The sequence below is a fragment of the Colossoma macropomum genome, unplaced genomic scaffold (assembly GCF_904425465.1).
Source record: "Colossoma macropomum unplaced genomic scaffold, Colossoma_macropomum, whole genome shotgun sequence".
NCBI classification, from domain to species: Eukaryota; Metazoa; Chordata; class Actinopteri; order Characiformes; family Serrasalmidae; genus Colossoma; species Colossoma macropomum.
In genome coordinates, this window is record NW_023494785.1 from 33,831,884 (window position 1) to 33,855,205 (window position 23,322).

Here is a 23,322-nt window from a genome sequence, read left to right on the forward strand (position 1 = left end):
TACAGTTACAATTGACAAATTTAGGAGAATGCTTTTATAATACTTAGCCTCTAAATGGAAAACACTTACCCTGTTTAAGAGAAACACCATCAATTGTTGTTTTTAACCATTTTAAAAATCAGTGCTTGGTGTGTAAATACTTACTCTAAAGATGCACGTTGTCATTCCTAAAGCCTGAGTAGACTGATAAATCAATATGATGAGCCAGGGAAAGATTTTGTTATTGGGATATGGTGAATTGTTTGCTTGGTTCATGAGAGGGCAGCGGGATTGCGGGAGAAACAGTGGGATTATGGGAGCTGCAGTGAACTGGAGTAGGCGATGAGAGCCAAAATGTTGCGAATTCTGTAACTTGAAATAAGTGAATTTTTAGTGAAACATATTCACAAAAGAATAACATGAAGAAAACTGCCAATCAGTAACAGTGGGGAACAGTGTGAATTAATTAAAAATTACAATAAGCAGGGTTTTTTTTCATGTGCCTTACTAATATGTATTTTATATAAAGTAATATGCATTACTTTTTTTAAGTATGGTAATGGAATACATTGCTCAATACATTTAGGACAACATATTCAGTGTTCTACACTACTGATCACTCCATCACTACTATTCAAAGTATTCTGCCCAACCTTGAGAGTGAATAATATGACAGTGTAAACCGAGAACAATGTACAAAACTACAAACAGCAACATAATTAATGCTGTGTTTAGCTAGCAAGTCCTGCAGGGATGCTAATGTAAATTAGTATTATCATAGCGGTAGTAATGTCTCGTTTTAGCACTGAAGACATACATAATTTTATGACTGTATCTGTCTTTCAATGTAAACAAAAAAGATAATAAAATTACTGGAATACCCCATTGTTGTGGGTTTATTGTATGTCTGTACAGTTGTTTTAGGATGTTATTAGTCCCGTAAGCCATTCTTCTGACTAACATCCATTATGAACAGTCACTGGAAATTGTATTAGTATTCATACATACTGTTACAAAGAGTACAATCTATGCATTATTATCCCAACAAGGTCCCCATTAAGCTAAACCCGATGTATGTTACTGATATCAACCCCAAACCCTTGTTTGTGAGTTCAGACCACACCTTCAATATATGGTTGTATGAAAAGAGGATTTATACTTTATGAGTTTTCATACAGCAATTGGAAACAGGGCTAACTAACAGGTCTGGACCATAGAGAAGGGGACAGAAAAGAGCCACAGGTGATAAGACATTAAGATAAACAGGTCAAGAGATTAAAATGTTGCTTGTTAATATAATAAAAGAAAAACTGATGTGGATTTATCTGGGTCCTCAGTTTTGATTTCAAAATGGTACTTATAGATGTGAAAGTGTTTAAAAAAACACTCTTCTGGAGAAGGATAAACACAGACCCCACCACTGTTTTGGCTTAAGTCCCAGATGTTGTCACATCATACAAACACCCATGTGAAAGACAATGACAGATACTCACTCCATTAAGAGATGATTAAATATATTGTTTATTATATAGGTTGATTTACACTTCACAACCAACTGTTTTAAAATATGGATAACATGTGCTAGAAATCCCTTTGTAATTGATATAAAACAATGCAATTATACAGTGTAGCGGAACGCAGAAGCAAAATTAAATGAGGGTGAATGTTTTGTGATACCATCCCTCACTCTATTGCTACGCTCTGAGCATGTGGCAGGCCATCAAGCTTTCTGTGTGCAGGTGATGAGGTGTGCATGCAGGGAAGAAAGGAAGACGTTTGCAGTAAATTCCAGAATTCACCACAAATGTATATGCTAGGTGAGCCTTGAACGCTGATCTGTGAAAGCTGCAAGGAACAGATTAGGACTGAAGCAATTCCAAAGGAATTAGGCGTATATTTTATAAATCACTGTTCAACTGCAATCTTTGCTTTATATCCTGTCACTGATATGCCTTTTAATAAACACAGCCAGTAAATCAGCCGTCTGCCATTACTCACTCACTCACAGCTGACTGAGGGACAGATGAGTTAGCAAACCATAAATTCTAAAAACTGCTGCTTTATTCACAGGTTTGGTTGGGGCAGCTTTGGATGTATTTGTCATCGGGCCATCGTTGAAAGAGAGTGTTTCACACAGAGGTGCTTGATGAGCTAAAACCTGGATCTTTCAGACTACCCACACAAATGTATGACAAACTGCAAATTTTAAGTCTCATCTGTATTTCATAATACCAGAATATATAGGTCATAGAAATAAACAGACAAACAGAAATACAATGCTTATCAAATGTAAAATACAGCTGACGCAAAGAACCAGAACCAGATCTCTGTCTTTCTTTCTTTCTTTCTTTCCTCCTGACAACTATTACTTAAGACGTGAGGGTAATACATTTGTTATTCTAACACATTATGCATATTATTGCACTTATATACATGTAATGTAAACAGAGATAAACATTTTGGATGATTTGGACTTCTTGAAATTCTTATGAGCACTACCATAAAGAGAAATTCAATGAGGCCTGTTGAGCACATGACAGTAAAAACTCCTACTTGTTGACGGATGTAAATGTCGCCGCCAGTTTACCTTCTCCAACTTTTTTGTGCAATTGTGTGCCTTGTTGTTCAGTTTACTCTCAATGGCGGTTTTCAAATGATGCTTTTTGGTTCACAAAAATCACTGAAAGCCTAAAGAGGCTCTCTGAGTCTCTGGCTTGTTTTTTTTTTTAAATCTTTGATAACAGTTTACTAGCATTTTCACAACATGAAACAAACAGGTGGCATCAAGATGACTGAGTTATGCTAATAAAACCTGAGTATTGTTTTGGAAGTGTTGCCTATTTGTACTTTATGGTGAGATTGGTGTCTATTCAGGCGTTTATTTACTGACTTACTGAGCTAGTCATCATGTACTGTGTTGTGGACTTACACATAGTTTGGAGTATACAAGTTATATCACAGTTTGCTGTCAAACCCTAATTGTCCTCTTCACGCCCCGCCTCCTGCATCATCAACAAGCAAACTCCTCGAAGTTGCCTACAGTCGGGTGACTAGGTAGCATGTTCGGCGCGAATCCGAGGCTGTCCGAGTGACTCCGGAGTGTGTCACATGTGCTCTGGAAGAGAAGGGAAGGGGACGGAGGGGAGAGGAGTTCAGATGTGTTGGAGGGGTGTGATGAATCAATGGCGACGGCAGATAAACACAGTGACAAAACAGAGAAAGAGACATAAAACGTTGACAAAAATTTGAGCACATGATCAGGGAAAAAAAGGTAATGGAGACAAAAGACAGAAAAACACAGACGAAGCATGAATCAGAGCGCATGTAAACATTGTATAAGTGAATATGGATTGAAAGGATTAGAGATGAGAATGTTTGTATGTTGCAGCGAGAGATGGGGTGGGGGTTGGAATAAATGGGGTGGGATATGAATGGAGGGGAAGAGGGGAAGAGAACATTCTTACTTAGTCCTGGACTTGGGACTTTTGCATGACCCCTTAAACTACATATTCATAAAATACACAGCCAACTTCATAAAAACAAGTTTAGCAGTCATCCAGTAACAAGACAGTTCAGTAAGAGCAGCAATCCAGGCCCATTTCTTTCTTTTTGGGTGCAAACTCATTGTGTGTAGACCTGTGATGTCACCACATAGGGATGCATCTAGTGATGTTACTGGACACAGGTTTCATCACAATGCCCCTGACCCAAAAAATAAATAAATAAATAAATAAATAAATAAATAATTTGCTTCTTCAGCTCCTGTGCATGTCTTTCTTTTAAGGGTGCAAGTCACAAGCTGCCAAGTCCTCTGCTCAACCACATAACTGCTCAATTACTCCATTTTAGTACACATGCTTAGATTTCTGTGCCTCTTACTCTCCTTACCCTCAAGAAAAGAAATATTGTGCAAGTAGAGAAGCCTGACACTTGCAGAATCCTGCCCTTTGCAGCCTTTCAGGCTCAAATTTTGATGCATATTAATGTCCCGCTCCACCAGTTCTAGCCCAGCAACAAAATCTGCACTAAAGGAGCAATGCTGATTTCACAGGTCGATAAGCAAGAATTGCAAGACAGTCTGGGAATTGTGAATAGCTCTATAGAACAATCATTTCTTGCATAAGTGAAATGTATTCAGCAGCCCAATCTCAAGCAAAGAAGGCTGCAGTCAGATTCAAACAGGGTAATTTTAATTAGGGGTACAAAATGTATATTAGCAGCTGAAATATTATCCATCAATAAATGGGAAAATTTAATTATTAATATGAGTCTGATATTGGAATTACAGGTAATTACTGATCATAGCAAACAATAACCTAGAACCCCTTTTTTGCTCAAGGGTGCTATTATAGTCATCCTCTGACAAATCCAAGTGAAAAAGTGTGGATGAAATGTTGGAACTAGTAACAACAAACCACCCCATGACCTTCTCACTGGATTCAATTCCTAATACATTTCTCCAAATGACCTCCACAGACCTTGCTATGTTTAGACTTCAGTGACCAACTCACTGCTTCGGTAAAATGTATCTCCAAAATGGCAACAGGAAAAAGCAAAAACATTCTTTACTTTTAATGTAAGTCGATGTAATTAAAATTTTTACATTAAGTTTCAGACCACAAATAATACAGAAAAAAAAATCTGGGAAAAACAGAAAATCTGCTTTTTGTTTCCTTTTTGGACAGCTATGACATGCTAGCATAACCTTCATGATGCTAACCAGTTTGTGTACAAGCTAAGACACTCAACACAAAACTGCTTTTTTCTCCACAAAGCCAGGAAGAACTCTGTCCTCACCGTTCTTGACCTGTTAGGTATCTCTGACACTGTAAACCTCCAGACGCTTTTCTCAGCACTCTCAGACTTGGGAATCGGCAACACTGCTCACACAGCTTCTCTTATCGCTGCTGTGCTTATGACACCCAGAGAAATGAACCAGCCTAATTTTTCTGATCACATAACAGCTACCATCAGATCCTGCAGATCCCTCAGAAGAATATGATTCTGCCCCGACTGTAGAGGCTGCTAAACTCCTTGGTCCGTCTTGACTGTACAGTCTCTGTGTTTCTTCCGTTGTGGTCTGAAGACTAACCCTTCAGACACTGCCCTAATTCCTGACTCCACACTTCACTTCTGAATAACTGTTTCAGGTATTTCATACCATTTACATTGGATTTTTTCAACAGTCCTCTGCACTTGTGTTTATTGTCTATTTCAAAAAGATGCACTTCATACATCCTGGTCTATTTGATCTGGTTACAAGATATGACGGGGCTCCTGTCTTTTAGGTCATGCAGTTTCTTCTGGGCATGTCAGGACCACATCAGCAGTTAAACTCATAAAATAACATACTATACAATGCAAGTCTGTTTTAAGAAATATTCACATTTGGTGCAGGCAAAGACAAATGAGACATGAAGCAGTCCTTTTTCTTAGCACACAGACCTACTGATATCCTTAATAAAATAGGCCTTCCCAGGTTGTTTGATGGCACTGAGGTCAGTCAATTAATGTTTTTTTTAGTGTGCAAGCATTTCAAATTGGCCTAAATTAATAAAAAAACATTCTTCCTCATTTTTTCCTCCCAACAGCCCTAAATAAATCATTTCTTTCCTCAGTTTTTCATCCCTGCTTAAAAAATTATATACATTCTTCTACAACTGAGAGGTACCTATAATGCTAAAACGTAAGGTTTGAGCACTACTGACTTTATAGGGCAAAATATGACTTTGCAAAAGATGTAGAAATAAGACACAAAGTCAGATCAATAAACAATTTCCTTGAGATTAACAGTCAAAAATCAGATGGTCTTTGTAAGCTCAAACATGTGAAACATGAAAATTCCTGTGTTTTTTAGCCTCTGTAGTTATAGTGTTGCGCATGTATGATGTATAACATGCACATCTCATGGATGTTTGGCTTGGATGTTATATAAGGAAAATCAGTGGAAATGAAAAAATCCAACAGGTAAAAGTCAAACCTGGTTTGCCTCACTAAGTTATCTATTCTTGTAACTGTTAATTCTTTATAATTCTTAGGATGTAAGATGACTTTCTTGTATAGAGTTATAGATTTGTAAAGCTTTATGCCCTTGCTTGATATTTTGACAGAAGAAATTCAACTTGGGCTCCCCCCACATGTTCAGTGTTGGGGTTTTATCTGCACATTCCAGACTATGCTCTTTAAATCCTTAAAAGCAAAGAATTATTTGCTTTAGTTTCGTTTATTTTACTTTTGTTTTGCTATACACTTTAATGAATATACTAATGGAATCATGTAGTAACATATTTAATTACACTGTGAGTTATTAATTACATTTGAAGTACTATGCAAAAGTCAAAGTTCATGCTTCATTTATTTAGTTTCCAGTATGAACAGCCACTAAGTACACAATTTGTTTCAATGTCAAGAATAAACAAAATGTGTAAAAGTTATTTCTTTCCACAAAAAACTGTACATAACAATTATGTTGCATCCTCTCATGCTTAAATCCACAAATGGATGTGGAATACATAGTTCAGAATCTGCACTTTAAGCAGAATTTGTTTCCATGAGCTAAGAATGAGAAATAATTAATATTGAATCACACCATGCTTCTGGTATCGCTGGCAAAAACTGCGACTTCTAAAAGTCAAGCATTTTTTAAGAATAAAAATAAAAATAAAATAATAGTCGTCACAAAAATGTCTGTTTCCCAAAAGCTCCAGTGCTAACTTGTGGTACTCTGTGATGATTTTATTTGCTGAAATTGAGTTTGTGTATCAAGTTCACAATGTAAAATGGTATGTTGCATATTACGGCCCAATTTGAAGTTGTTTTTTCTATATGTTTGCATGATAAACACCTTTACAGCTCAAACACTAGTTTTAGTTTTTGGGAAAGAGGACAGGACAGTGCAACAACACAGACCGTTGCAACAAAGTAGCAAAAAAATGAGGCAGGAGAAACTAATCCATCCAAGACACTAATTTGCATTACCTGAACTTGTGCAAAACATCATCTCCGTCATGAAAGCTAAAGGATTTGAAAGACCTTCCTTAGAACGTTTGGAAATGACAGCTTTCCTGCTCTAATTTACGGCTTCAAAAATAGACTTCTATTTTAAGGTGAAATCAATAGAAAAAGATTTCAAAGGGAGATGAAGAATGAAATGCTTATGAGAATGTGCTAAATTTAGGACAGATTAAGAGGATATATCTGCAGCATTATCAATGGCACTGCTACCTGGGGACATGATTAGGCGTGACAGCAGGGCTGGTGGGGTTCTCGGGGTAGTCCTGGAACACACACGATGGGGAGAGAGATGAGGATGACCAGAGCAGGTTTGGGCTCAGTTTAATTTCAATTCAGCCAGCAGAAATTCTAAATATAAGTGACAGAAAAAACAGCACCTATACAAGCACTATAAACAGTGGATTTTTCTTTTTTTCCCACTAAGCTCAAATCGATCATTTCTATCAGAAAACTGATATCCTGAATTTGCTGAATTGAAACAGAACTGACCCCAACCCTGGACCAAACTTAATGTAAAATTATACAATGTGGGGCAAATGATCCATTTATTTGTTTCAAAACAATACTGTCTTTTGTGAAATTGAATGAATAATAACATTCAAAAGGCATGAACAAGTTTAACGGACTGGGCAGTACAACATCCACTATGACACACAAGAGGCTGTATTTCAGCCGGTCCCTTAATACTTTACTTTTTCAAGCGCCATTTAATTGCAATTTTAACATCAAAAGATGTCTCAAAGATCAGTTTGTGTTTTAGAACGACAAACGTTAAAAACAGAAATGCAGCTGGTAAGTAATAACATATCCCATCCCTGAACATGGTTTTGAGCACTCACCAGTTAACAAGCTACAAACTATATTCAGAAACCTGTTTTATAAACAGTGAATGGAAACATCTGAAAATTTCTGCATATTCCATCTCATCAGATGACCTGGGTGGCTAGTTTTGTGGACTGACATTCATAGCAGCAAGTGTGTGGACAATATATATTTTTTTAAAGTTATTTTACTTTTTAAAATTATAAAAATATAGACATATCTTAGACTCAAATACTCTTGAAAACTGGATACATCCTCTTAAAGCCTCAAGCACACATTTTTACAGTGGCCACCTTTTTCATTTAATTACTTCTTTAAATTCTCAACTTTGTGCAGTTAAAGCATAAAGTCATCTCTTAAGTTACAAGAAGTGCTCACAGTTACAGACAGATCATCAAAGGTTTTCCTCCTTATAAGTTCTCCCTCTTGAACAATTTCTGCATCATTCTACAAGAAAGAAAAGCATCTAGTTACGTTTTTTGGCCAGCCTCAAAGTAAATTTTGTAGGGCCACAGGACGTGTGCCATAGGGGGCACAGTGAAACGCTTAATATAATTGGGCCTGTCACAATAATGAAATTGTAGCTGGTGATTAACTGCCATGTAAGCAACATAGAATGTATAATGCATAAATCTTGCTTAACAAAATGTAAATAGCTGTTGATGCCACTATAACAATCTAATTAGCCACTGTTATGCTTCAATTAAAAAAAAATGTGACAAGTGGACAAAGCAGTGCATTTGAACACTATCAACATCAAATTTAAATTTTTTAGTGAAAAGTGAGATGGTGACAAATTAAAATCTATAAAAGTAATGTACAAAATTATTGAAGAGACAAACTTTTGTTCCTGTGGATGGAGAACAAAAATGATACTTGGGTTTGACAGTGTTTGGTAGCAAAACCTACATCTTTGTATGCATGACTAATTATTTGAGTATTGCTTAATTTATTATTCGAGTATTGCTTAACTAGAGCTGACTCCAGCATCCTAACATAGACAATCACATCACATTTGTGCAAATTAGCAAAATCCTTCCAGGCATCCTTTACAAGTATACAAGTGTCCTTTTCTAAAATACTTTTACTGCATGTTGAAAATGCTGTATATGTTTTTACAGCTCAGTTTGTTGGGTCATACAGGGCCTTCGCCAGTTTCAATTAAGGGTAAATTTACTGGCAACCAAACGGATTAGCACCCTAGTAATGCCTTCTGATACATACATAAGAGAGTCAAGTCTTCATTCTTTACAACTAAAGAAGTCAAATTTTAAAAAACAATTTGAAAACTACACAAGGCCTGGACAAAAAAGTCCACTACGTCTAAAACTCGCAGTTGAAGATTGAGCCATGTTTTCAGTTTTGCAGCTTGCATAATGATTAATTACGCAAAGCACTGAAAGAAGGTTATCCTGGTCAAAGGAAGACTTTGTATGTTTTATGATGTTCTAAACTAACGTCTTAGGTAGTAAATTAAACCAATAAAAGTGTGATGGGGGAAAGAATGTTGTTTATTTTACACTACACTGTGAAAATGACTTACTTACTTATTAACTACTAATAAATTAGACTATAACCTTAAGTGGGATAAGTATGCATTGCACAAGTTAAGGTAGCTTATTATACTGTGAGTGACACTGCATCTGATAATAGTGTAATGTTGTAAAAGGCAAAAAAAATGTGGAAAGTTCTGGGAACTCTTTGTCTGCTGGTAGTTCAGAACATGGCCATTGTGCAAACTTACTCAGATATCTTGATCAGACAGATATATACCACTACACTGTAAAAACTTTCACCTTCAAGTAAACAGCAGTCATTTTTCTCACATTACTTTTGTAATTACACAGAAGCCAAAACTTTCATCTAGAACTAAGGTATTATTCTTCAGTCATTCAAGTGACAAAAGCCACTTCAAATCAACCACAGGACTGTTGCGACCCTGTCTGAGGAAAAAAAACAATCTTTCAAGGCTGCCCCGGATCAGAATTTGAGCCAAAGACAATATACATGCCAGCAGCATGCAACAATAAATATAGCTATGCATCAAAATAGACAGCAAATAGTCAAAATGTTAAAGAAAACTAAACTTTTGGATTCTGTCATGTTTACTCAGCTCCACCTACAGCATGCACGGGCGTATTGTATAGAAGCAGCTCAGTTACCAGATTATCGCTTGCGCTCCGGCGTGGCCGTCCCTTGCGCAGGAAGTAGCCCAATACTTTGTCCTTAAATACCTGAGAAGCAAGATTACAAAGTGGAGTTAAAATAGCATGTAAGGCACTATCAACATCAAATTTAAATTTTTTAGTGAGAAGTGAGATGGTGACAAATTAAAATCTGAGCAAAGTATGAGTCAAAGCCAAACTTTCAGGCTTAAATTTACTCAATTAGGAACATGAACAGAAATCCTGTCTATAAACTTGCTTCATAGACTGTTAAAATCTGCCGCCGAATTGTTGGCATTCAGCTGTTATTCAGCTATGAGCCTTTGTAATTTAAGTTGTTTGAATCTAAAAGTACAAAATGAATATGTTTTGTTCAAAACATGTCAACATACAAGCGGTGCCCAAAGATTTCAAAGACAAACGTGTTTCTCCTTAATCTTCTATCAAAATGAAGACTGAATGCCTGCCTATAAAACCTCACCCTCCCACTACCTCTGCCTATCGAGTGAAAATGCTCAGCCAGCTCAGAGACCCTCCCTATTTTTTCATCCATTTCTCCTCTGCTGTTAACAAACTTTCCACAGCACAATGTCTCCATGACATTGTGAAATATTATGATTGATTCAAAGATCACAAAAAAGCATGAACCAAAAAAACTTAGGTGGGTCCATCAGGCTCTGTTTCTCACTGTGAGAGAGAAGGTTCACTTTAAAATATGCACTGCTCTCATGTAAATTGCTAAAAACTAATCACATCCCTGGCTGATTAATCAAGCTTGATTAATTAAGATTGATTATTGTTAATTAAGTGATCTAGTTTAACTGATTGAACTGTGACAGCCTAAGTCAGAAACACATTTGCGGACCACTGTAGATCAGTACAGAGAAAACAGTCACAGAGAGGCATTGTACCTCGTACAAGTAGTCAAATATTTCCAGTATTGTCAGAACACTGGCTCCTATAAACAGACCCATCTGTCCACCAATGTCACCTTAAAGAAAAAAAAAAGAGTTATATAACGGAGCAATTGTAAAGATAGAAACACCATTTTACTATATACTGTGTAGCACATATAGGATGAGTTAAATTAGTTTTCTGGATACAGCACTGCTTGTATCCCACACACGAGGGACATTTCTCCTCATCAGTAATCTGCATGTTGTCTCACCAAGTAGTCCAGCCACTTCGTATGCTTTCTTCTGCTCAATCTTTTCATAGTTCAGAGCCTCAAAAAAGATATCAAGAACTAATATGTTGTCTCTGTAAAGAAATGAACAAACAGAGTTTGCTCAAATTGATTTCGAACACCAAAATGAAACAATGTTACATTCAGTATGTTTTTAGACTGGATTTGATAGTAGTTAATAGTAATGAATTGATTTTAGTAATATTGATAAATCTAAGTCGATAACACTGGTGAGTTTCTATGCAATGCAGCTGTTAAAAATATACTCACACTGCAAAGGAACTAACAGTGTTTACAAAGAGCCTTAGATGTTCTGTAGGAATATGAAATCTAATCTTAGATAAGTGGAATGGTGTTTTATGTGGCAACTAAAGAGTTTTCTTGGCCACCAACTGCCTTGTTTCATACCCAATGTATTGTTCTGTTTTGTTGAACTTCTTGGCCAGGTATTTGGCAGAAGCTTTGCTGGGTATTTTCACCATTGAAAGCTCCTTGCCATATCGGGTCATGTTGCAAGGTGTCTGACACACGCAGTAATCGTTGTCTTTCTCGACGAGAAAATCTGAAAATTTTAACAACATAAATGCAGAATCATTCATTCATTCTGACCACTAATCTTGAAGTTTTACATAACTACAGCAAGCCAAATTTAGAGTATTTCTTGTCATCTAAATTACAATAAAACTTTCAGTTGGATATTAGTGCAGAGTTAGTACAGAAATAATTAGCATTCCCTAGTGTCACCATTATTGAAAAGCTAGCCATTTTCTTAAGGCCCACCACAAGTCTTTCATCATAATGCAACATTCCCTACCAGTAATACTCATTTGTCTTAATATTTTATCAAGTTTTAATGAAAAAATCTCTGTATGGTACCTTGAGCTTTACACAAGACTTATTAAGACTCAGCAGGTGATTATGCATAGTCTGATGATTGATGATAAACTACAGTAATTTCTTCCCACATTCTCTTACCCAAGGCAGGGTCTGCACAGTCCTTATACTGCTCTGGTGTGCACACTGTGGAGGTACCTATTATAGTGTTCAAAAACAAACCACTGAAAATGCTTAGTGAAAACTCATTATATTAAAAAATCAGTACATAACTGTAGTGACAACAGTCATAAAAACAAATCTGTCCTCAAATGGTCACTCTAAAGAATGTGTTTATATATATAAATCATACAGTAAAATACAAAATGGCACATTTCATATGTCCGTACCTGGCATGTGAACCATCCTACAGTTGCAGTTCTCGAGCAGATAGCGGGTTTCACAGTCAATGCGACAGGCTGTTATGCTATAAGTGGAGAAGTACTCTGAGTCCATGGGAGCGGACCTGCAGTCGCCCCAGGGCGGCGGAAGATACTGAAGCTGAGACACACACATGGCTTTATCATTAATGGCACAACAGTTCTGTCCAAAAACAAGTCAGTCATGACCAGCCAAGCAAAGAAAGAAAAGATACTTAATAAGGAGACACATCACAGAATACCAACTGAAGGACAACGTAAAATTAATGGAGCCAGATCTAGCCGTGTTAAAGCACGTTTGAATGAAAGAAATCACAAAGAAATGTGACAGCCAGACAAACATGCGGCAAAACAGTGCTGAACATAACCTGGAGAAAACCAGAGACAGTGAAATTTCAAAGTAATATCTTTAACTTCTAAAGAAGTTTTTCAAAATTTCTGCATTATTAAGTTGCTATGACATAAAAAAAAGTCATTGAGTGTTTCATGTGGAATGGTGGATTGTAGAGAAACTTACTGACTCGATTTCTGTACAGTGGTGGTAATAGGAACCTGGGGTTATGACCTCTATAATGCAAAGAGAGCCATTTTATTTACTATCCAAAATAACCAGTGACCCTACACACTGCATTTGAGTTTTTATATTTAATGTTAATTATGGTAAAATAGTAGTAAATTTGAACAAATATATCTAATTTGGGGACCATTTTGCCTTATACTCCCTTGCATGTATTTAAAAAGGAGTTTTTTAGATCAAAACCTTATCACAAACATATAATAAAACCATATCTCAAGCATCAGACAGCATATTCATAACCATTTTATGTAATACCTTTCTGTGATGTAGCTTTTAGAGGCATTAAACTCTTCAGACGTCTGGTTTCTATCACCACCACTGCAGACAATTCTAACTTCACAGTGCTGAGCATTTCACATCAAACCTACCAAAAAAGTGAATAATCCAAAATTCAAAGACCCCAAGACTGGGGCAGTACTGTTGCTCAAGCTATACTGACAGCTTAACGCACTTGGAAGACAATGCTAACCGCTCAATACATTACCTACTAGCTGAATGCAACTGGTTAGCAGGACTAAACCATCCACACTAGACACCTCAGACATCAGCCACTACCAAACATCATGCTGGTTTCTCCTCTACCACTCCTGAAGATTCAACCCTTTCTCTCCAAGGAGGCTACCCATGTCTTCTTCTGAATTCTCCCATGTTACTTCTCTTCAGTACCCTTCACTGGCTTCCTGTAGCTGCCCACATTTATAACCCTAATGCTTGCCTACAAAGCCTAAACTGGTCAAGCCACTCCCTACCTGATGGCAATGGTCAAACCCTGAACTGCACCTTGTGCCCTCAGATGACCAAGTACAGCTCAGCTTGACCTGCCACCTTTAAAAATCAAGCATCAAGAATTCATCTGAACCAACCTTTTCTGCCTGTCCAAACAGTCCAAAAGAGTGCCTCTCTGGCTTCAAAAGCAGACTGAAGAGCCATCTCTCTGAAAATAAACACTTATCTTGCACTGAAAAAAGGTAAAAAGGTTTTGCAGTCTTTGTGTATTGTGTATTAGTATATCTAGGTAGCAGAAATGACTCCTGTTTCTGGCAGTGTCATATCTCAAGGGTGTCTTTAGACCTTTGCTTATTTGCACAAGCGTAAGCCCACATTTATTCAACAAATCACTTTCGTAAGTCACTGTGGATTAGAATGACTGCTTAAGTAAATCTAAATGTAAATGTACACTCACTGAAGGCATGACCATGCTGTTGTGAGCTCTCAACCACGGATCGCTATATTATCACTAGGTGACAAACAGGACAGGGTACAACCCTCACAGCTGACTGTGCCACTCCAGAGCTCTCCTGCACATCTTTTTTGTATAATGTGTGATGGACCTTTCAAAATACAGAATTTCTGTATTTTACATGACCTTCAAACCTCGCGAGCAGTACTGAAACAAAAACATTCTCGTACAAAACTGTGTGAAAATCTAAGAGTTTTTGTTCACAAACAGAAAACAATTATTCAATTAATCACAGGTATGAAAGACAGTGAAGACAAAGCTGCTTATTTAGCTGATAACGATCAAAAAGGTGCCAATGCCACAACATAGCTGCCATGCAAAAGAGCGCATGGGAGACTTTTCATTTGATCTGCCACAAAGAACCACAGGCTGATAATCAAAAATGGAAACACTAGAGGAAATGAGAACCAGTGTGCTGCAACTGCCAAACGAGTCATTTATCTGACAACGTGACAAAGTTTGTTTCATGCATAATGAATATGCAGTCTGCAGTGTATTTGGTTCACAACCAGTATGCAGCTTCCTCAAAAGCATCATAGCACAAAGACCATCGTTAAATAGCAGCGCGAGTATCACTTTGACCACTCCCTCTAGTTAAGATGATCGTTACGATGCTTTTGAGCAAACTGGGTAAAGTCTGTTGCATGCAAAAACTGGTTGGAGATGTTGTCCCATACACTACCCTTTGCTCTTGTGTGGACACAAAGGTTTGGAAACCAGGGGTGACCCCGAATCCCAGCTCATTGAGGAAAGGTGGCTCGGACTGTGAATGAACCTGCACTTTAATGCCAGCCTCATAGGACGTTTCATCTGGGAGAGTGAGCAAACACAACCCTAGATTAATGCCCCCAACACTGTGGATTATGTCTTGGTGACTTCATGGGAATGCTGTAAAATGATATTTTGTTGACTTTTTTGCATGCAGAGGTCACAGAGCTAAAATGAATTTATACAAGCTAATCATCAAAAAGAAATCTTGCTCCCATTCTCTTCAGACACTCAAAGACATAACTGACTCCAATTCAATGATCCACAGATCCAATAATGGAATCCAATAATGGAATTAAAAGCATTTAAGAAACTGTTATCAAGATATGTAAGTAATAGGCTGCTTTGAGTGATTATCAATTGGCTATAATTTTGATTAAGGTTATTAATTCAAGGTGTGTTGATAATTCTAACCAGTGCTGCGACTGACTGGTATAAATTAACTGAAGAAGCTGTGTGTGATAACATCTTAACTGAAGAAATGATTTTATGTGCTAAGTCAATGAATCCTAATTTTGTCTTTACCCTCTTAAGTGGACAGTGTCACTTGTGTCTCTTTTAAGCAGTGATTGATTATTCTCCCATCATTGCTTTGAACACTCAGCACTGGAATTAAATGAGTATAAAAGACCATGGCTCCCCAAGTTAATATGCTCAATTTGGCCCACAAAGCAATCCTGTTTGGCCTGCTAGATGACATTCAATTTAACAGACGCAAATTTTTTATACATCTGGAATCTGCCCAGAGAGATGGACATTTCCATAATTTTGCCATTGTGCTGGAGTGCTAAAACTTTCGAACATTCTTAATGTATTTTGTGGTGGTAAAGGGACACATCACTATATAAAATATGAGGCATTATTTTGGCCTTACTATGTTATAAACTGACTGATCATAACAACAATCCCAGCTCATTCACTCACTGAAGCCAGCAATTGTGCTGTTTCTGGCTCTGTTTTTTTTCAACTACTGTGAAACATGGCTCCAAACTGTATATTTACTAATGGTTTACTCACTGGCTAATAAGCACCATTCAAAGACAAAGTGGACCTCAAGCTGTAAAATATCATCAGCTCAACAAAAAACAAAAAGAACATTAAGATTTCAATAATACAGTGTATAGTGCAAACTCAGATTTTAAAATGTTTTTTGCTTTGTTCTGTTTGTTTATACATAAACAAGATACTTTGGTAACACTTTACTGAAGGGAATAAGGCTTCATAACACCTACATAAATATCATTTCACCACAGAAAGTGTCATGACAACCATATGTCAAAAAAAATCTGTCATCTCACATAAGGGTTTGGGTCTACTTGACATCAAAGATGACAAAAAGTAATCTTTATGACAGATGGCATCTACTGGAATAAACCTTTATTAAAATGTATGCTTATACTCATCATGAAGGGCTTATGTAGGTATTATGTAGCTTTATAAACACCTTTTCAGTCAAGTATTACTAAAGCGATGTTGGACGGTCATAGAGGGTTTATTTCTTGAGGATTTATTCTACAAAACATATCGTGGGCCTTATAACATTATCTAATTATTTTCCCATGGTTCAGTTCTGAACTCAGGTCTGTCTTTGGTTTTCTCCAGATCTGTAATGATTTTAATGGAGGGAAAGTGCTGAGCACGCAGGCGAGCAGAGATAGCAGTTGAGAATGGGATGTGTTCAATAGGCTTAGCGTTAGGTACCAGTTGCTGCTGACAAGACACAAAAGTTTGAAAACCAGGGGCCACACCAAATCCCAGCTGGTCTATGAAGGGTGGCTCATCCTGGCTGTGGATCTGAACTTTGATGCCTGCTTCATACGAGGTTTCGTCTGTGGGGACAGCATGCCAGGGAGTTAAACTTTACAGATCTGACAATGACTTTACAGAGGGAGGAAAGTGGTCCTATGTTCCTCTGAAAGGTACTGGTTCATAGATATACTGTATAGTTGAATGCTGATGTAGCACAATACACCGTGGTACTTCACATCCTGTAAACAGCATTTGGATGAACATTTGTCATTAGAGTTGCAAGGAGCATGAACATAAATTTAGGCAGTAATTTTGTGACATTTCGTTCTTGTGCATGGTTAACATCACAGTAAATTTTCATATTCACAAAAGATGCTGTTTTATAACAGTTTTCCCCCCATATTCTTGTTCAAATGTGTGATTAAACGGAATTGGGAAAAGATGGATGTGATGGAGTAAACATAAAGGAAACAGAGCACAGCAAATGGGAAAAAGATAGTGATGACGCTTAGGTACACTCAGTCAAAATAAATGAGGAAAGCAGTACAATGAAAGCCAGAGGTGTCTGGCTACCTACAGATCATAGATCAGTTTAGAGGTAAGAGGATTTAGGTAAGGCTGTGAGTTATCCCATCAAAACATGTCATGGATCGCTAGCTTTCATGTTACATGCACTCTGTCTTTGAAGTTCCCATATGACTTTTAATGAGTGCACCATCAGACCAATGAAAGGCAAATTCTGATAGAATCCAAGTGTAATAGCAGACCTTCATGAATGATTAATGCACTGTAATGATTAGGCTGAAAATCCATTCATCAAAAAAGCAGAACAATAGCCATTAGCACAGAATTTAGATTGGGCCATGCTGCTAACTTGCTCATTTAGTGATTTTCAGTAGCTCAAACATACTAAATGATTAATTAAAGAAATGGCCCACTACTGACCCAGCTAAAACTACACTTTCAGAGTACTGTACATTTCCAGCACATGAGTACATACCAATAAATAAAAGTATTAAAAATGTATATATTCAGTGCAGTCTGTAAGTAATTGGATAGCACATTGGATTTTAAATAAAACAATGGCAATGGAGTGCAGAACACCTTCTTTAATTCAGCGGTATTTATCAAGGTGAACTATAGTGCTACTGTGTGAAAGGCAGAGATCACCTTTCATTTATTTAACCGCGAGTCAAAAAAACATTTTTCAGCACTAAAAATTACATGGAAACTTCTACAACTAAATATAATGCCAAAATTTTCAGTATTTAGCGTGTCCACACTTTTTCAAATAAAGTTTTTCAAATAAATCTGCAGAGAGATTTTTCCCCAGACCTTCAAAGTTAAGTCTTAGAAGCTAGTACCATTTTGTGCTTTTCATGATTCAAGTAATCCAATACACATTTAATGAGGTTGAGGTCTGGACTCTGGGGTGGTCAGTCTGTTGTTCGGAGAACATCAGCAGCTTCTTTGTTTGATGTGTAGATTTTATTCTTTGCCTATTTCTGTTTCTCATTAACAGCTTCTTGACAGCTACACATCCTTTACACATCTTTCATAGCCACAGTCTTGAGTTGCCTGTCTCACTGTGGACAGGATGGACAGAAATTTCTGTGGATTCTTTCAGATCTGAAGCAAGAGTGGAGATTTTCTCTTCTTTCTCAAAGATGAAAGCTACTAAACACTGTTTATCTGATGGCTACAGTTTTGTGGTCTACCAGGTCTATCAGAACATTTCCCTTCCTCATCCATGTGGATTATCTTACATCTGATCTCAGAAATATTTCCCGAAAAACGAACTACTAGTATTTATTAGCAAACTAATGCAGGGGGCCTCTGACTTTTGCATAGCAATGTATGTAGTAATCATGGTGCCATGATTAACAAGGCAATGCAAAAACTGTAACATGAATAAACAATACTGATTAAAGACTATTTTCAAACTTCAAAAGATTAAAAGTGGGTTCCTTATGTATCTATTTGTTTCTCAGCATTGGAGATGCCTCTATTGTAAACGATTCATAATGCCAGCAAGTGGCATGCATTTTTCAAAACTCAAGAAAATTTGGGTAATGACATTTTGCAATACAATAAAACGTCTTCTAGGGCATGCATGTTTAAAGTTTCTGAAAACATTAATCTTTTTTTTTAGTGCTACATTTTTTTATTTTTGTATTTTTTATTTTACTGAAAAGAAAAATGTATTGCAACCCCTGAACATAATATTATATATAAATAAGGCTTAACTGACTGACTGATTCTCTTGATTCAGCTGTGAAAGTATGAGAGGATATGACAGATGTGAAAACAGCCACAATGAACAATAAATGAGCTCTTAATCTACTCATCTTTTTAAAGCATCATTAACAATTCATTATAACACAAATGCACTTTAACATTTAATGTCAGGCTGTTGATATGCATACTATTCCGTAAAAATTTTTTTTAGAAACTACAGTGCAAGCTGAATTGCACTTATAGACACTGTACTCCCTTACACAGCCTTCTGCCTCTAAAACAGCAACTGTTTTAAAGGACTCATGTGTACACACGTGTGTGTGTTTAGTATGTTAAATACTTACCTGTGTCTCCCCACACTGGCAGGTATTCATCTTGCTGAATATCCAGCATTATCTCCAGCCCATTGCCTGTGCCACCTTTTAATGTCGTCAGCAAAGGGTTGCCATCCAAGCCTGAGTTAAAAGTGTAGCATTTGCCATATCTTGTATAAATCTGAAGACAGACAGAAAAAAAGGAGGTATTTGGTAACGGACAGGGAATTTGTATATCTTAAGGGTGCGATTTGATTAGGCTTGGAATTGGCCAACACTCACTCCTTTTATGTGGTTGACAGGTTTTATGTGGTTGACCGCTGTGCTGCGGTTGTGATTTTATGACATCAACAATACAAGCCAGCTACACATGTACATGTTACATTTGAATGCTTTTGCGATACTTTGCCAAACATGTTTTTTGGAAATTTCACAGTACATAAAGACCTTCTGGGTTTCATATTAGATATTTCATTTAGCCTCAATGGGTGAGCTTTAGGCATAGAGCAAATTAATAACGAAAAATAATAAAATAAGGACTGAAGATCAGATTTGGAGTATAGAGAGGCTGCCTCCAAAACTCCAAAACCACATGCTACTATACCATATATACCACACTAATGGTGGTGTACCAATTTGACAAAGTCACTGGCTTTTACATGTTCTGTCTGTAGTTGGTCTGTGATTGGTAAGTTGGTCAAATAAACCACTGACTCAAAATAGACTCAATGGCTAATCTGAACATTACTTTTTATGCCATCAGATATCACATATGTCCAAATAGGCTGCAATAAAAATTCTATGCTACCTCATATACTGCTGTCAAATGTATCTATATATGTATATATACAATTTTGAGTTGTGGAAACTTACTTACTTAAAATTTAACTTTTGGACATTGATATTGTGTCTAACGAGTTCATCCACCCACTTAACTTCAAAAACATGTAACACTGCCATCAGCCACTCTAGTCTTCATAATGCTAAACTCAACACAGCAAGGTGAGAGAACTGGTACTGAGAAGATGAAGCTCTGTCATGCTTTCCTGATTCCACCAGAACACTAATGAACAGAGCAGAGCCTTCACATCTAGTGCACTGCCCCCTCTGAGCTTTAACAAGGACCCTCTGGACTCCTCCTCAACACTTCTTCGGCAGCTTTTAAATGACTCCCTGCCCACAAGTGAAGCCAAACAAGGGAGGCTTTTCAGACAATTTTGTTTCTGTGCATTTGAGGTGCCTTTTTTATTCTTTGCAAGCTTCCAATCAGGTACAGATAAGTTTGTTCGTTTCCCCACTTACGACCACTGGAATAGCAAATCAGGAGGCATTTTAAAGATGTAATCTTTTGAATCTCAATTAAAATGGCCGAGATGAAAGATAAGGCAATGTCCTTGTCAGCATATTTTGTGGGTGGTAATGTGTTACGAATGCGGTGCACCATCTTGCGCTGAAAAAATCATGGCTTGCTAAAACACTGAGAAAATCAATGCTTTGCAAAACTTAAAATACACTCAATTAAATAGATGGTTGACTCTTATAACTGTACCTGCGGTTTCATATGTTTAAATGCCAGAAGGGATTTTAACATTATTACAAATGCAAATAGAATAATAAGGAAGGATTTCCTAGAGGTATCACATTATTGAAGAGAGTCTGAGGGGAGTTTTGGCTGTGGGAGATTTTCAGCTCATCTGTGCACAGCATGAAAAGATGTTCAATTATTCATGTCTTTTCCACCCCAGAAATTTGTCAGGGTGCAGTTTGAATGCAGGTTGGTGTTGTTGCAAAGATATGCCTCAGGGTATCTTTTCGGAGCCTTCCAAACCTGTCGCCTAGGAAAAACGTTAAAGAACAGGAAAGACTCAGGCTAGTGCCAAAAGCAGTCAACTGTGGTGCCAAGAGCATTTCTAAGTGATTAGGACTGCTTAGGACTGCTTCAGTCAGCACAGTTAGGAAGAAAACCCTCATGGAAAGAAACCAAACAATACATAGAGAAATACAGTGTAAAAAAGAATAATTTATGGTATTAAAACGTGTAAAAATTTTCCTTTTACTGTGAAAAAACATGATGCACATACACATAAATGTACGTACTGTAGTGAAGTTCTTGTAAGTGCAGTTTTCCCCTCTGAACCTACACTCCAGAAGCATGTCCTCCAATTGGTGGCCCAGTCTGCTGATCATCTCTGTGGTGTTCTGCTCGTAGTGGGCAGATGGTCTGTAGTCGGAGAAGTCCAGCAGCTGCATCATCCTCTCCCTGTGGCGACTGTGCTTAAGCATAGCCACACTCTGCTTGTTCATTGAGTGGTTAAGATGCATGATGTCCATCCAATAGCCGCTGTAGTAGAGGTCCGCTTTAGTGAGGCTGGACACGCGAAAGAGATTCTGGTTGCACAGTGTGATGGCTGGAAATGTCATGTTGTGCGCCCAAACCATGTAGATTTTTGTCACGGCAGGGTAGGAGAGAAGATAGAGCACACGGTTCCATGACCACGTGAACAGAAGCCCCAAGCAGACAAAAATGGCCAAAAGCCAGAACAAGCGCCGAGCCCTTGATTTATCAGGGGCAAAAACATACTTCAGCCCGTGTACCTTGGTTCTAAGCACAAACGCCAAAGTTATATTCTTGGCGTTATAGGTCTCAGCTACGCTGCATTTTCTCTCAGAGTTGGTATGCAGAGCTTTAGACCCATTATTTATGGGTTCTTCAACTGATGGTAATGTCACCATAGTTGGAGATCCCTTGCAGGCACTCCAAATTTTCAAAATGTAGCATGCATGGCCATCACTTTGAATAATTGCTTGTGGTTTGGTGGAATAGGGGTTTGCGACTGATTTAAAAAAAGCAAGCAATCAAACGCACAACCCTTCTCCAAGAAGAGGAAAAGCTGAGAGACAGATACTGAAATAAAAAACAAACTCAAAACAAAAAAAGCTGCTGCACTGACAGAATGGCACAGCTTAATAACATGAAGACTTTCTCAAAGGCTTTTTATTAAGACACTTTCTAATAATAGAAAAGAAACAAATCAGTCTGTACATTACCAAGCTCAAGGTCCGACAACACTCATAAGATAGATAGATGTACTCATGTGTAGTGGTCCATTGTATCTCTAGCAGTCCTGAGGTTCCAGAGGCAATCTGTCGGCTGAAATCAACATCTGTGTTTTTGTTTTCTGAAGTAATCGGAGAATCCTTACTTTAATTCCTCCCCACCTGCTTGCTCCTGGAGAAAGACTGTGTATGGCTGCAGATTCTTGTTGCTTTCCTTTTGTGTGAGGTAGCTCAACCCCTCCCTCCCTCGCTGATTTTTCTGCCGATGGATTTGCAGCAGGCATAGAGATCCACATTTTTGGCTTCTTCTTGCAATGCCAACTTGAGAAATTCAACGGTTTTAATGTTTCATCTCAACGCAAGTAGAGACAGTGACATCCTTCCAAGAAAAAAACCCAACATAAATCCACCTGTTATCAACCCATGGCAAACATAGTATATGTGTTTATATATATACCTGACTCCTAATTCAAAAACTGAGTGAAATAATCTAGTAATTCATCACAAATACACAAAAAGGTGAGCAACAGCTTCAAGGTAACAAGGTCTTTGGAATTGTAATGGCCTAATATGTCCATGTTTCCTAAACTGTGAAGCATACAAAGAAATAAACTTATTAGTTGTACACTATAACCTCATATCCTCCAGTTTCTTTTTCAAAAATTAAAAAAAAAAAAAGAACTAGATTAAACATCAAGCATCTTGGTCTATTGTACAATGATCTTTACTTGATTGTTTGGTCTATCCTTTTAACACAGCCAATTTTTCCACTTCACATTTAAGAACAAGAACTGACACAAATGGGAACCAATGGAATTTATTGTTCCAGTTGTAGTTCATGTTCCGTCTACTTGAGAGCCTTGATAGAACCCCAATTACCTCGTTAATAACCACAGTTAGCAATTTAATTGTCTTTTTGGTCACGTTATGCCCCTCTATTGACTAAAGACTAATGGACTA

General features: G+C 37.4%; 1 protein-coding gene across 1 annotated transcript; it reads right to left on the reverse strand.

Annotated features, from left to right (window-relative positions):
* Positions 1-1,476: 1,476 nt before the first annotated feature.
* asic1c (acid-sensing (proton-gated) ion channel 1c) lies at positions 1,477-22,038 on the reverse strand. The gene is made up of 12 exons (XM_036591869.1): positions 21,403-22,038; positions 19,336-19,486; positions 16,706-16,833; positions 12,390-12,540; positions 12,142-12,198; positions 11,575-11,728; positions 11,149-11,240; positions 10,892-10,971; positions 9,978-10,049; positions 7,204-7,256; positions 6,958-6,993; positions 1,477-3,094 (listed from the first exon to the last, which is right to left on the reverse strand). Exons 1-12 carry the CDS (start codon positions 22,036-22,038, stop codon positions 3,016-3,018), a joined length of 1,689 nt encoding a protein of 562 aa, XP_036447762.1. The 3' UTR covers positions 1,477-3,015.
* Positions 22,039-23,322: the final 1,284 nt, after the last annotated feature.